This window comes from Moschus berezovskii, chromosome 2 (genome assembly GCF_049115385.1).
Source record: "Moschus berezovskii isolate FMDL1 chromosome 2, NW_MosBer_1.0, whole genome shotgun sequence".
NCBI classification, from domain to species: Eukaryota; Metazoa; Chordata; class Mammalia; order Artiodactyla; family Moschidae; genus Moschus; species Moschus berezovskii.
The window spans coordinates 42,081,000-42,095,174 of NC_142461.1; the positions used below are offsets into that span (position 1 = coordinate 42,081,000).

At 41.5% G+C, this 14,175-nt stretch overlaps 1 protein-coding gene across 5 annotated transcripts in view; it reads left to right on the forward strand.

Moving 5' to 3' along the window:
- Positions 1–13,851, forward strand: part of CMKLR2 (chemerin chemokine-like receptor 2) — a 52,240-nt gene extending 38,389 nt beyond the window's left edge. For 4 of the 5 annotated variants that reach the window (XM_055398381.2, XM_055398378.2, XM_055398379.2 and 1 more), the window contains 2 exons: positions 7,785–7,866; positions 9,292–13,851. In XM_055398381.2, the coding sequence (XP_055254356.2) occupies positions 9,313–10,380 (1,068 nt within the window). In that variant the 5' untranslated portion in view covers positions 7,785–7,866; positions 9,292–9,312 and the 3' untranslated portion in view covers positions 10,381–13,851. The remainder of the gene's footprint in view (positions 1–7,784; positions 7,867–9,291) is intronic. The other variant, XM_055398389.2, reaches the window with a different exon arrangement.
- Positions 13,852–14,175: the final 324 nt, after the last annotated feature.

Genomic DNA, 14,175 nt, shown 5'->3' on the forward strand with positions numbered 1-14,175 from the left:
CTCAAAAACAGGAAAAATTTTATGTGCCTAAATATACACATGTGTGTATGGTATGTAGCTTGTATATGAGCTCAGTCATGTCCAACTCTTTGCAACCCCATAGACTGTAGCCCACCAGGCTCTTCTGTGGAATTTTCCAAGCAAGAATACTGAAGTGGGTTGCCATTTCCTCCTCCAGGGGATCTTCCCAACACAGGGATCAAACCGACATCTCTTGTGTGTCCTGTATTGGCAGGCAGTTTCTTTATCACTGTCTCACCTGAGAAGCCCTGTATGTGTGTATGCACATGGTGAAACTGAAGAAAAATTCCCCCATATTTTCTTTCTGCATCTCTTTTTGCTTTTTCTCTCTTATCAAGAATAAATAGATAAGTATAACACAGTATGTTTGATGATACAGCAGAATGTCAGGGGCTTTATTTAGAATTTTTATTGGAGTATAGTTGCTTGAATATCAGTTTTTAAAAGTTTAAAAATACTTGTTCTTAAATATAGGCCCTTAAATTTAAATTGGCAGAAATGCTCAAGGTAATATCCTTTCTTTGTAGACCACATTTTTACTTTGAGATTGCAGGTATTTTTTTGAGATTGCATTATCATACAGTTCATTTGCATTCTCACATGTGTATAGCTTTTATTTTTTCAATAATTTTATTTCTTACTATATACAAGGCATAGTGTTAGCAAAGATTGCATATTCAAGTGTTGACAGCATCTCTGAAAGTGTCATAAATGAGTGACTTAGAAGTGGTGACCATGGCAAATGAGAGAATGCATCCCTTGTCTGAAGAGGAATGCAAATGCTGCTATAGTAAATACAGGTCTGTTATTACCAGATGATATACATTTTCCAAAGAAGCTAGAAATTGCAATTATTTTTGTGAAGTCTATTAATGTTTAATATTAGCATTGACATCAAGCATACATTTTAACGCTTTTTCAACCAAATCAAATGTGTTTGCAGTCTCTACAGAGTGCAGTTGGTTAAGTGGGGTAGAGTGGACCAGGCCAAGCCAGGACTCCAAGGTGAGAGTGCCCACGGATAAAGAGCAGATTCAACAGCAGGAGATGGAAGAAAGGAGTTCAGACTGAGCCCAGTGTGTGTAGATGAGGGTTTCTTAACTTTGGCATCCTTGACTTTTGGGGCAACATGATTCTTTGTTGTGGGGGGCTGTATATTCTAGGATGCTTAGCAGTATCCCTGGTCCCTACCCACTAGACAGCAGCAGCGTTTCCCCCCTCATTCTCCATCCTTTGTTGTGACAATCAACAGTGCCTCTAGATATTGTCAAATATCCCCTGGGAGGCAAAGTTGTCCCCAGTTTGAGATCCACAGGTGTAGATTGTGGCAGTGATGGAGAATGGGAATTCGTGTCAGAACACTGACGCCTGGGGTGGTAAGTGGATAGTCTAAGCAAGGTTGGGAGAGAAGCATGGATCTTCCTAGAGCGGAAAGGAATAGCATGATGGCAGTGTGATAACAGTGTTCTCTAGAGGACCAAAGGTATAGCAATCCAAAGCTGGACCCTGGAGTAAGGACTAGGAACAAGGCCATAACCCAGTTCTTCAAACCAGAGAATGAAGTAGAAATAGAACCATGGATCAGGATGGCTGCCAAGTTACACTTCGAACAAGAAATATAGTTGAGTCCAAGTTTGGGGCAGAGCAGAGCTTACAGGTGGAAGTTGAAAGGCCCAAGCTGTGAGAATGAGAACAGTGATGAGGCAGGGAGATAGTGGTCTAACCAGAGATGGCAGAGAGCAGGGTGAGGGTCATTATCAGGGAATTTACTCATCATTCCCTTTTGAGAACCAGGAGCTTTGTTACAGCTCCAAGGAAGGGTTCTGGTTCTAAGTAATGATCCATTGTTTTGCCTTTCTTATCAGGGTCCTCCTTAGTAACTCTAACAGAAACCCAGTAATGTCAGGAACTTGTCCATAGCATCTTTTCTCCTAGAAAAAAGAAGAGTTATCTCAACTTTTAGATCAATTTGGAGAAGGTTAAAATGAGGGTCTGTGGAGAGGCCCTGCTGCTGCTGCTAAGTCACTTCAGTCATGTCCGACTCTGTGCGACCCCATAGACCGCAGCCCACCAGGCTCTTCCATCCCTGGGATTCTCCAGGCGTGAATACTGGAGTGGGTTGCCATTTCCTTCTCCAGGAGAGGCCCTGCTGCTGCTACTGCTGCTGCTGCTGCTAAGTCACTTCAGTCGTGTTCGACTCTGTGTGACCCCATAGACGGCAGCCCATCAGGCTCCCCCGTCCCTGGGATTCTCCAGGCAAGAACACTGGAGTGGGTTGCCATTTCCTTCTCCAGTGTATGAAAGTGAAAAGTGAAAGTGAAGTCGCTCCGTCATGTCAGACTCTTTGCGACCCCATGGACTGCAGCCCACCAGGCTCCTCCGTCCATGGGATTTTCTAGGCAAGAGTACTGGAGTGGCTTGCCATTGCCTTCTCTGGGAGAGGCCCTGAGTAGCATTAAATCTTATGGTTGCCTCACTGGCACCAAGGGGCAAGTCATTCTTAGAGGCCAACTCAGAGTTTCTATTTCCATTTAACATATAGCCTCCTCTCCTTCACCGTTGAAAAGCTCAGAGTCTTCAAAGAGCTTGCCTCCCCCAGAGGTCACAAATTTATAGCTGGGCTGAATATGGCCCACAACTATTTTGTTTTAAAACAGTAGTTTAGGAGTTAGGAACTTTTCACCTTAAAAATACAGATATTCAGGGACTTCCCTGGAGGTGCAGTGGTTAAGACTTTGTACTTCCACTGCAAGAAGCACAAGTTCAATCCCTGGTGGGGACTAAGATCCAGCATGCTGCAAGGCATGGCCAAAAAAATAAAAGAAATACCTTTAAATACATATGCATGTGTGTATGTATATATGTATAAATTTTCATCCATTCATCGAAAACTCTGGCAACACTAAGCCCTCATTTCCAACATGGAAACAGTTTGCTCGAATTCAGTAGCTGCTTTTCATTGAAAGCAAGTCCACTGTTTTCGGCTCACCCAAATCCCATCATCTCCCCAACTTGGACTATTGTACCCATTAAAGTTACCTGCCCTTGTGACATTTAAATTATGTAATAAAGGGCAGAGGTCATTTAACTCTGCCCAAGTCACATAGGTCTATTACAGCTCTAGATCTGCTCCTCATTTCCTTATAAAGCAAGAGTCTCACCAGTCCGTCATAGTCAATGGCAAAAACTGCTCCATGAGATCATCCAGGCACCTAGGCTTCTATCTTGTGAACCATCATGTTTTCCTCATCCACCTGGTATATGATGGCTCATCACTGCATCCTCATTCAGCCAATAAGAAGAGAAAGAGGGTAGGGGAAGGCCTGACACTGGCATAGAATCAAGAGGTCTAAACATCTTACTGTATATATAAGCCAAGGACTTCCAAAGTTTGCCAACAGATCACCAGAATCCAGGCAAGAAACATGGAACAGATTGTCACTGATAGCCCTCAGAAGGAAATGACTGCCTACACCTAGAGAACAGTTTTCTCCAGACTTTGAAACAAAAAGTTTGTAATTTTAAGCCATTCAACATAGAGCACTTTGTTACAGCAGCCCTAGGAAACTAATAAAGTTAGCCTCTAGATATTTGGATAGGTCTGAGTTCCAGAAAAACATCTATTTCTGCTTCATTGACTATGCCAAAGCCTTTGACTGTGTGGATCACAATAAACTGTGGAGCATTCTGAAAGAGATGGGAATACCAGACCACCTGACCTGCCTCTTGAGAAACCTGTATGCAGGTCAGGAAGCAACAGTTAGAACTGGTCATGGAACAATAGACTGGTTCCCAATAGGAAAAGGAGTACGTCAAGGTTGTATATTGTCACCCTGCTTATTTAACTTCTACGCAGAGTACATCATGAGGAACGCTGGGCTGGAAGAAGCACAAGCTGGAATCAAGATAGCTGGGAGAAATATCAATAACCTCAGATATGCAGATGACACTACCCTTATGGCAGAAAGTGAAGAGGAACTCAAAGGCCTATTGATGAAAGTGAAAGAGGAGAGTGAAAAGGTTGGCTTGAAGCTCCACATTCAGAAAACGAAGATCATGGCATCTGGTCCCATCACTTCATGGGAAATAGATGGGGAAACAGTGTCAGACTTTATTTTTTGGGGCTCCAAAATCTCTTCGGATGCTGATTGCAGCCAGGAAATTAAAAGACGCTTGCTCCTTGGAAGGAAAGTTATGACCAGCCTAGATAGCATATTAAAAAGCAGAGACATTACTTTGCCAACCAAGGTCCGTCTAGTCAAGGCTATGGTTTTTCCCGTGGTCATGTATGGATGTGAGAGTTGGACTGTGAAGAAAGCTGATCACCGAAGAATTGATGCTTTTGAACTGTGGTGCTGGACTGCAAGGAAATCCAACCAGTCCATTCTAAAAGAGATCAATCCTGGGTGTTCATTGGAAGGACTGATGCTAAAGCTGAAACTCCAATACTTTGGCCACCTCATGCGACGAGTTGACTCACTGGAAAAGAGTCTGATGCTAGGAGGGATTAGGGGTGGGAGGAGACGGGGATGGCAGAGAATGAGATGGCTTGATGGCATCACTGAGTCAATGGACATGAGTTTGAGTGAACTCCGGGAGTTGGTGATGGACAGGGAGGCCTGGTGTGCTGTGCTTCATGGGGTCGCAAAGAGTCGGACACGACTAAGCGACTGAACTGAACTGAATTGAAGTACCATTTGGAAACTTAATTCGATCTGGAGGCACCTGTAAACTGTAAAGCAAAGTATTGGGTTGGCCAGAAAGTTCATTTGAGTTTTTTGTAAGATGTTACAGAAAACCTGAACAAATTTTTTGGCCAACCCAATACAAAGAAGGCATATAATTACGAATATTTCCTCAAGGGCTAACTGTCTAGCCAAGGACTTGGTAGGGTAGTCTTTGAATTCTGCCTTACTTCTCTCTTTTCTCCATCCCACCCCTCCCTCTCACCATCACCAACACACAAAAAACATCTGCTGTAAGTCACAGGGGAATTCCTAGCTTATATTTCCTGTGAAGGCTTCAGCTGGGCAGTATGCAGCTCCTCTTGAAGATCTTTCTCCAAGCCTAAACTGGTCATTGCATCTAACCTACGCATCTGCTTTCTAGATTAGCAGTTTCTCTGGAACAGGACATTCTGGTAGAAGGGATTCTGTTTGGAAAGATCACTCATCCTCAAGGTAATTCTCCTGCCCCAAGAGAATTGGGAAGAAGGGTGGTTGGCATCCTTCAGCAGACCCTATGACCATTCTGGCCCAGCAGGGTCAGCAGTGACAGTTCCTGACTTGGTGAAAATAGTGGTTGTGTGCAATTAGAGGTCCTCCAATGGCTTTTCTATGTTTGGGGAATGAGATTCCATCTACTCATTCCTTCGGGATTTTTAAGGTGATTCCAGGCCATTTGGTTTCAAGATTGCTAATAGCCTAAAGAATAGGTCACAAAAAAGTGGCTTCCCTTCTGGCTCAGTTGGTAAAAATCTGCCTGCATTGCAGGATACCCAGGTTCAATCCCTGGGTCAGAAAGATCCCCTGGGGGCCCTGACAACCCACTCCAGTATTCTTGCCTAGAGAATCCCCATGGACACAGGAGCCTGGCAAGCTATACAGTCTGTGGGGTCACAGAGTCAGACACGACAGAGCAACTAAGCACAGCAAATTAAGCCCTGTATTAAGCACTGTGGGGTCCAGAGATGACAGTCATTCTTGAGGAATTCACAATTTGGTAGAGCAGAAATCAAAGAGAAATCAATGAAAGCGTAATATATTAAGTACGGTAAGAGCAGTGTGACAGAAGAGGGGAATGTCACATAGTTAAGAGCTCAGGATCTGCATTCAATGGCGCTGAGTTTCGATTCTGACTCTCTATTTATAGGTTGCCATGATACTGGGAAAGTCACTAAGCTTTTCAAAGCTTCAGTATTTTTCCTTGTAAATAGGAAAATAGTAGTACTTATGCACTTTATATGATTTTTTTCAAGGATCAAATTAGATCATACATGCCTAGCATCTAGGAAATTCCCAACAGCATTGACTGCTGCATATGATAATAGTTATTATTAAGTATTATTAATATAATTATCTGAGGGGAGGTAATGTTAGAAAATGTTTCCAAGAAAAGATGGCATTTGAGCTGAATAATGAAAAATAAAGAAAAGTTGGCTGAGTTTGGGTTTGGGAAGATGCTAATGAATTGCTCTTGTTTAATATGCTCAGTTAGATTCCTCAAATGAATTTAGATAAGATGATGCATTCAGCGTTAGTCAAACTGAGCTTGAGATGGCTATGAGTAATACAAGATGTTTTGACCTCTTCATTCTAACTCTACTATAATCTCAAATCTTATATATCTACTCTATCACTGATTATAGCTCCATGAGATGATTATAACTACTAGTATATTTTCTACTTGATTTTGACTACTACAGATAGAAATAGCAAAATAAATTGATGAAGCTAGAATTGTACCCAATAAGCTTTGTCTTGGTTGAAAAATTGACATTTAAGTCTTAGCCCAGGAAACTAGACTTGATAGCAGGAAAGAAAAAAGAGACCACAGAAGAAAATAAAGTTTGAAAGTGAAAGTCGCTCAGTCTTGTCCGACTCTCTGTGACTCCATGGATTATACAGTTGGTGGAATTCTCTAGGCCAAAATACTGGAATGGGTAGCCTTTCCCTTAAATGCGCTCTACAGGAAGTTGATGTAGAAATTCAGTGGTCATAGTCAAGTTCATTCCAAAATGTATCTTTTAGTTGAAAAGTCTTCCATATTGATATAATTCTGATGAACATATTTGAATTCATAAATGCAGAATCAGAACATCCATGAGTGCCAAATAGGGTCAAAATCTCCAATGCTTGCCTGTGACATCCAGGTGGTGAGCCAAGGAAGCAAGTGGAACTCTGTCCAGATCTTAAGAAGTCAGAGTACTAAAGTTTTTTTTCAGAAGTCTTTTATTATTATTATTAGAGGAGTAATTGCTTTACAATGTTGTAGTGGCCTCACTGTACATCACCGTGAATCAGTCACAGTTATATATACAGCCCCTCTCTCTGGAGCCTCCCTCCCCGACCATTCCATCTCTCTGTGTCAGCATACAGTGCCAGGCTGGCTCCCTGTGTCATATAGCAGCTTGCTGCTTATATGTTTTACACATGATAGTGTATATATGTCTCTGTTGCTTTCTCAATTTCTCCTTGCTGCTTCTTCCCCTGCTGTGTCCATAAGTCTGTTCTCTATGTCTGTGTCTCCTCTTTTCTGTAAACAGGTACATGGATACAAATAAAGAGGTTGAAGTCATCACACATAAATGTTAATCTATTTTCTTTTGCATCTTCTATAAAATAATAATAGCTGATAAGAACTTAATAAGTACTTGAATTTTAGGTTCTCTCGAGTCAGCCCTGCAAACATTATGAACACAGAAATTGCACCTATATTGTTAATCATTTTAATTTATCACTTACTGAATATTTTACAAAAATAAACTTTCACAGCTTTGAGAATGATTATAGCAAAGTTTAGGTCCACCAAGAATTGGACACCTAGAGTGTTAGTCACAAGTCCTACCAAGAAATATACTATTTCTAGTTCATAACATGAAAAAGAATGGTTTTTTTTGGCCACACCGTGTGGCATGTAGGATCTTAGTTCCCTGATCAGAGATTGAAGCCCTTTGCATTGGTTACAAGGAGTCTTAACCACTGGACTGCCAGGAAAGTCTGAAAAAAATGTTTTAATTCATGATATTTCTTTAATGATTGTAGGTCTATTCAGGTTTTGTTCCTACTTGTGTCCATCTTGGAAGAACACATTTTTTTCTAAGAGACCTTTTGCCGAATATTTCAAGTAAGTATTTTTTTCATAGTTCTCTCTCATATACAAAATCTCTACTTCCTTTTTTTTTCCTTTTTTTATTGAAGGATAATTGCTTTATAGAATTTTGTTGTTTTCTGTCAAACCTCAACCTGAATCAACCATAGGTATACATATATTTCCTCCCTTTTGAATTTCCCTCTCATCTCCCTCCCCATCCCACCCCTCTAGGTTGATACAGACAGAGCCCCTGTTTGAGTTTCTTAGTCATACAGCAAATTCCCATTGGCTATCTATTTTACATATGGTAATGTAAGTTTCCATGTTACTCTTTCCATACAGCTCACCCTCCCCTCCACTCTCCCCAAGTCCGCAAGTCTATTCTCTATGTCTGTTTTTCCATTGCTGCCCTATAAGTAAATTCTTCAGTACTACTTTTCTAGATTCTGTATACATGCGTTATAATACAATATTTATCTTTCTCTTTCTGACTTACATCACTCTGTATAATAGGTTCTAGGTTCATCTACCTCATTAGAACTGACTCAAAGGCATTCCTTTTTATGGCTGAAGAATATTCCATTATGTATATGTACCACAACATTTTCCCTCTACTCAGCTATTGATGGACATCTAGTTGCTTCCATGTTCTAGCTATTGTAAATAGTGCTTCAATGAACAATGGGATACATGTGTCTTTTTCAATTTTGGTTTCCTCAGGGTACATGCCTAGGAGTGGGATTGCTGGGTCATATGGTGGTTTTATTCCTAGTTTTTTAAGGAACCTCCATACCATCTTCCATAGTGGCTATATCAATTTATGTTCCCACCAATGGTGCAAGAGCTTTCCCTTTTCTCCACACCCTTTCCAGCATTTATTGTTTGTAGACTTTTTGATGACGGCCATTCTGATGGGTGTGAGGTGATAGCTTATTGTAGTTTTGATTTGCATTTCTCTAATAATAAGCGATGTTGAGCATCTTTTCATGTGTTTGTTAGCCATCTGTATGTCTTCTTGGGAGAAATGTCTGTTTAGGTCTTTTTCCCACTTTTTGATTGGGTTGTTTTTCTGGTATTGAGTTGTACGAGCTGCTTTTATATTTTGGAAATTAATCCTTTGTCAGTTGTTTCATTTGCTATTGTTTTCTCCCATTCTGAGTGTTGTCTTTTCACCTTGCTTAGTTTCCTTTGCTGTGCAAAAGTTTTTAAGTTTAATCAGGTCCCACTTGTTTACTTTTGTTTTTATTTCCATTACTCTAGGAGGGGGGTCATACAAAATCTCTACTTCTATAGTTATATCTCCCTTTTGTCCCTAAATTGTTATTAGTGCCTATTAAGATAAAGTATTTTTATCCTTATGTCCTTTATTATTTACTAAACATTTCTTCTTTTATAAGTTGTTTTCTATAAATAATTTTTTTTAAGTCGTTTTCTTTCTTTCTAAATTTGCTTCCATAGATTTGTTCATTCTGCAAGATCATGGAAGATCTAGAGGAGACATTATTTGAAGATTTTGAGAACTACTCCTATGCCCTGGAATATTACTCCCCAGAGACTGATTCAGAGGAGAAATCACACCTGGGAGCCATTCACTGGGTCTCCTTGGTGTTGTGCTGTTTGGCATTTGTCCTGGGCATTCCAGGAAATGCTACTGTCATTTGGTTCACGGGATTCAAGTGGAAGAAGACAGTCACCACTCTCTGGTTCCTCAATCTAGCCATTGCGGATTTCATTTTTCTTCTCTTCCTGCCTCTGTACATCTCCTACGTGGCCATGAATTTTCACTGGCCCTTCGGCATCTGGTTGTGCAAGGCCAATTCCTTCATTGCCCAGTTGAACATGTTTGCCAGTGTCTTTTTCCTGATGGTGATAAGCCTGGACCGCTATATCTACTTGATCCACCCTGTCTTATCTCATCGGTACCGTACCCTCAGGAACTCTCTGATTGTTATTATAGTTGTTTGGCTTTTGGCTTCACTAATGGGTGGGCCAGCTCTATACTTCCGGGACACTCTGGAGTTGAATAACCACACTCTTTGCTATAACAACTTCCACGAGCATGATGTGGACCTCAGGTTGATGAGGCATCATGTTCTGACCTGGGTGAAAGTTATTGTTGGGTACCTCCTCCCTCTGCTAACAATGAGCATTTGCTACTTGTGCCTCATCTTCAAGGTGAAGAAGCGAAGCATCCTGCTCTCCAGTAAGCACTTCTGGACCATCCTGGCTGTGGTCATGGCCTTTCTGATTTGCTGGACTCCTTATCACCTGTTTAGCATTTGGGAACTCACGATTCACCACAATAGCTATTTCTACCAAGTGTTACAGGCTGGCATCCCCCTCTCCACTGGCCTGGCATTCCTCAATAGTTGCTTGAACCCCATCCTTTATGTCCTGATTAGTAAGAAGTTCCAAGCGCGTTTCCGGGCCTCAGTGGCTGAGATACTAAAATACACGCTGTGGGAGGTGAGCTGTTCAGGCACCCTGAGTGAACAGCTCAGGAACTCTGAAACCAAGAATCTGAGTCTCCTGGAAACAACCCAGTGAATTCTTGCCCTCCCACCCATCAGCACACGACTTTTGTGTGGTTCCCCTGACCTGTTTTCAGATTATTTGCTTCCAAGACACAGAGCTGAATGTATCTTTTAATTTTTTTGGTAATTTTATTGGCATCCTATTTTTCTTTAGATATAAAACATAAGAAGGATCTTCATTTTTCTTTTCAGCAACTTAAATTATCTTATTCTTGCTAATTATACCATAGTGGATTAACCAACACTACTTTTCTAATTTTAATGACTTTTTAAAACTTCTAAATTTTAATATTAAATGTGTGATTGATTTCAAAAATATAAAAATAGATGTGCTTAAGCTCACTTTAATTCTACACAAGTAACCTATTAGACTTATTCTTAAAATGCAACATATGTACTTAATTTCTTTATTTCATGTAATCTGTATATGTGCCTTTATGAATTAAAGTGATAGTTGATTATAGTAAGTTAAAATTGTTCCAGTTAAATATGAATACTTGGTAAACTGCCCCAAAATCTAGAAAATAACTATTATTATTATCTCTCATGATTCTGAGAATCAGGAATTTAAACAAGGCACAGAAGGGAGGTTGGTCTCTGTTTCACGGTCTCAGGGGCCTCAGCTGGATGGGCCGAGCCGCTCTCTTCCCTTCTGCGCTCTTCTCGTCCCTTCCTTCTTCTCCTTCCCCTCTTCTCCTCCCCTTGTTTCTTGTATCTTCTCCTCTTCTTTCTTCACATGGGTATTCCAGCAAGGCACCTCAGGGAAGCCTGGTCTAAGAGACCAGGAGAAGGCAATGGCTCCCCACTCCAGTACTGTTGCCTGGGAAATCCCATGGACAGAGGAGCCTGGTGGGCTGCAGTTCATGGGGTCGCTAAGAGTCGGACACGACTGAGCGACTTCCTTTCACTTTTCACTTTCAGGCATTGGAGAAGGAAATGGCAACCCACTCCAGTGTTCTTGCCTGGAGAATCCCAGGGAGCCTGGTGGGCTGCCGTCTGTGGGGTCACACAGAGTCGGACACGACTGAAATGACTTAGCAGCAGCAAGAGACCAGGGTGGAAACTTCCACTCCTTTTAACAGCTATGCCAGACACTGCACACTTCCACTGTACTCTATTGATCAAAGCAGTCACTGGCCAGGTTAGATTCAAACAGAGGAGATACAGACTCCATCTCTCAATTGGGATATATGCCCAATTAAATCCCTACGCTAATACTATAAATATAAATGTTTATATAAAGGTTTCTGGAAAGTTCTGGATATGTGCAAATATGTATAAGTTTGCTATAAACACGAAACACTGACATCCAGATAGTAGGTAGGCCAGCCCAATATCTGATTTCAGGAAAAGGAGGCATATATGATATTTCCACTTTCTATTTCAATATTTATACAGACAACAGTGTAAGACCAATAAAGTATACCTTCAAGTCAGTGATGTTTTCATGATTCAAGTCTGTTGCATTTGACTATAATAGTATTTTGACTTCTATTCATTTATCCCTTTAGCAAATAGATGACTAAGAGTTATATAAAACTTTAGTAGATAGATATTTTGAGGGATGTCAAGAGGTGGCCCTAGTGTAAAGAACCTGCCTGCCAATGCAGGAGATGTAAAGATGTGGGTTTGACTCCTGGGTTGCGAAGATCCCCTGGAGGAGGACATGGCAATTCACTCCAGTATTCTTGCCTGGAGAATCCCATGGACAGAGGAGCCTGGCGGGCTACAGTCCACAGAGTTGCAAGGAGTTGGACATGACTGAAGCAATTTAGCACACACACAAGATGAATAAGGTACTTATAAAGAGTGAGAGTAAACTTGGATAAGAACAATCCTAAAGCAAGATCAGTTCAGTTCAGTTCAGTCACTCAGTCGTGTCCGATTCTTTGCGACCCCATGAATCACAGCACGCCAGGCCTCCCTGTCCACCACCAACTCCCGGAGTACACTCAAACTCATGTCCATCGAGTCAGTGATGCCATCCAGCCATCTCATTCTCTGTCGTCCCCTTCTCCTCCCGCCCCCAATCCCCCCCAGCATCAGTCTTTTCCAGTGAGTCAACTCGTCGCATGAGGTGGCCAAAGTATTGGAGTTTCAGCCTTAGCATCAGTCCTTCCAATGAACACCCAGGATTGATCTCCTTTAGAATGGACTGGTTGGATCTCCTTGCAGTCAAAGGGACTCTCAAGAGTTTTCTCCAACACCACACTTCAAAAGCATCAATTCTTCGGCGACCAGCTTTCTTCACAGTCCAACTCTCACATCCATACATGACCACGGGAAAAACCATAGCCTTGACTAGACGGACCTTTGTTGGCAAAGTAATGTCTCTGCTTTTTAATATGCTATCTAGGTTGGTCATAACTTTCCTTCCAAGGAGTAAGTGTCTTTTAATTTCATGGCTGCAATCACCATCTGCAGTGATTTTGGAGCCCAGAAAAATAAAGTCTGACACTGTTTCCACTGTTTCCCCAACTATTTGCCGTGAAGTGATGGGACCGGATGCCATGATCTTCATTTTCTGAATGTTGAGCTTTAAGCCAACTTTTTCACTCTCCTCTTTCACTTTCATCAAGAGGCTCTTTAGTTCTTCACTTTCTGCCATAAGGGTGGTGTCATCTGCATATCTGAGGTTATTGATATTTCTCCCGGCAATCTTGATTCCAGCTTGTGCTTCCTCCAGCCCAGCGTTTCTCATGATGTACTCTGCATATAAGTTAAATAAGCAGGGTGACAATATACAGCCTTGATGTACTCCTTTTCCTATTTGGAACCAGTCTGTTGTTCCATGTCCAGTTCTAACTGTTGCTTCCTGACCTGCATACAGATTTCTCAAGAGGCAGGTCAGGTGGTCTGGTATTTCCATCTCTTTCAGAAGTTTCCACAGTTTATTGTGATCCACCCAGTCAAAGGCTTTGACATGGTCAATAAAGCAGAAATAGATGTTTTTGTTGAACTCTCTTGCTTTTTCCATGATCCAGTGGGTGTTGGAAATTTATCTCTGGTTCCTCTGCCTTTTCTAAAACCAGCTTGAACATCTGGAAGTTTACAGTTCATGTATTGCTGAAGCCTGGCTTGGAAAAATACTATAAGAAAGCCAAGAAGAGTGCAGCCTGTTCAGAGAAGAAAGAGATGGACTCCAGTGTGCCAGTGAAGAAACACTGAAAATCTATGTCCTTGGCATTGGGGTTTCTTAAAGATGCCACTCCTTTTCCATGTCTCTGCTGGTTCTCTTGTCTTTTATAAATACAAACTCTGCTACTCACTGAAATTTTTGAAATACTTAATTTTCTATAATTTCTTGATTTTGAAAGTTGTGGAGGAAGATATGTATCTTTTAAATTTCATTTCTTAATTTTTAGAAATGCTAATATCAGATCATTTACTGGCTATGTTCTTTACTGTTAGCCCCATGCGACAATCAGATCTGGTTTGGAAATTATTCCAAGAAAAAAATAAAATATGGGCATATCGCAGCATATCCCAAACTTTTGCCATTCCCAAGCTTCCTGCCTTCTGCCATACCCAGTACAGGTTAAGGAAAGATTGGGAGTAAAGGCTCATTGTGAGTTTCTAGCCCTCTGTGCTCCGTTGAACCCTGCCCCCTGAACGGGGAGGGTTTACAATATTTCACTCTGGTGTACCCCTCAACCCTCAGGGGATGGGCTCCCAGGATCAGGAGAAAAGCTGGAGGATCCAAGAAAGAAAAGAGAATTATGTAGATTCATCCCTGGTTTGTGCATAGAGAGAGACTGACTCTGAAGGCTGGGGGAGAAAGAAGGCTGAGGAGCAGGAAGGTAGGCGA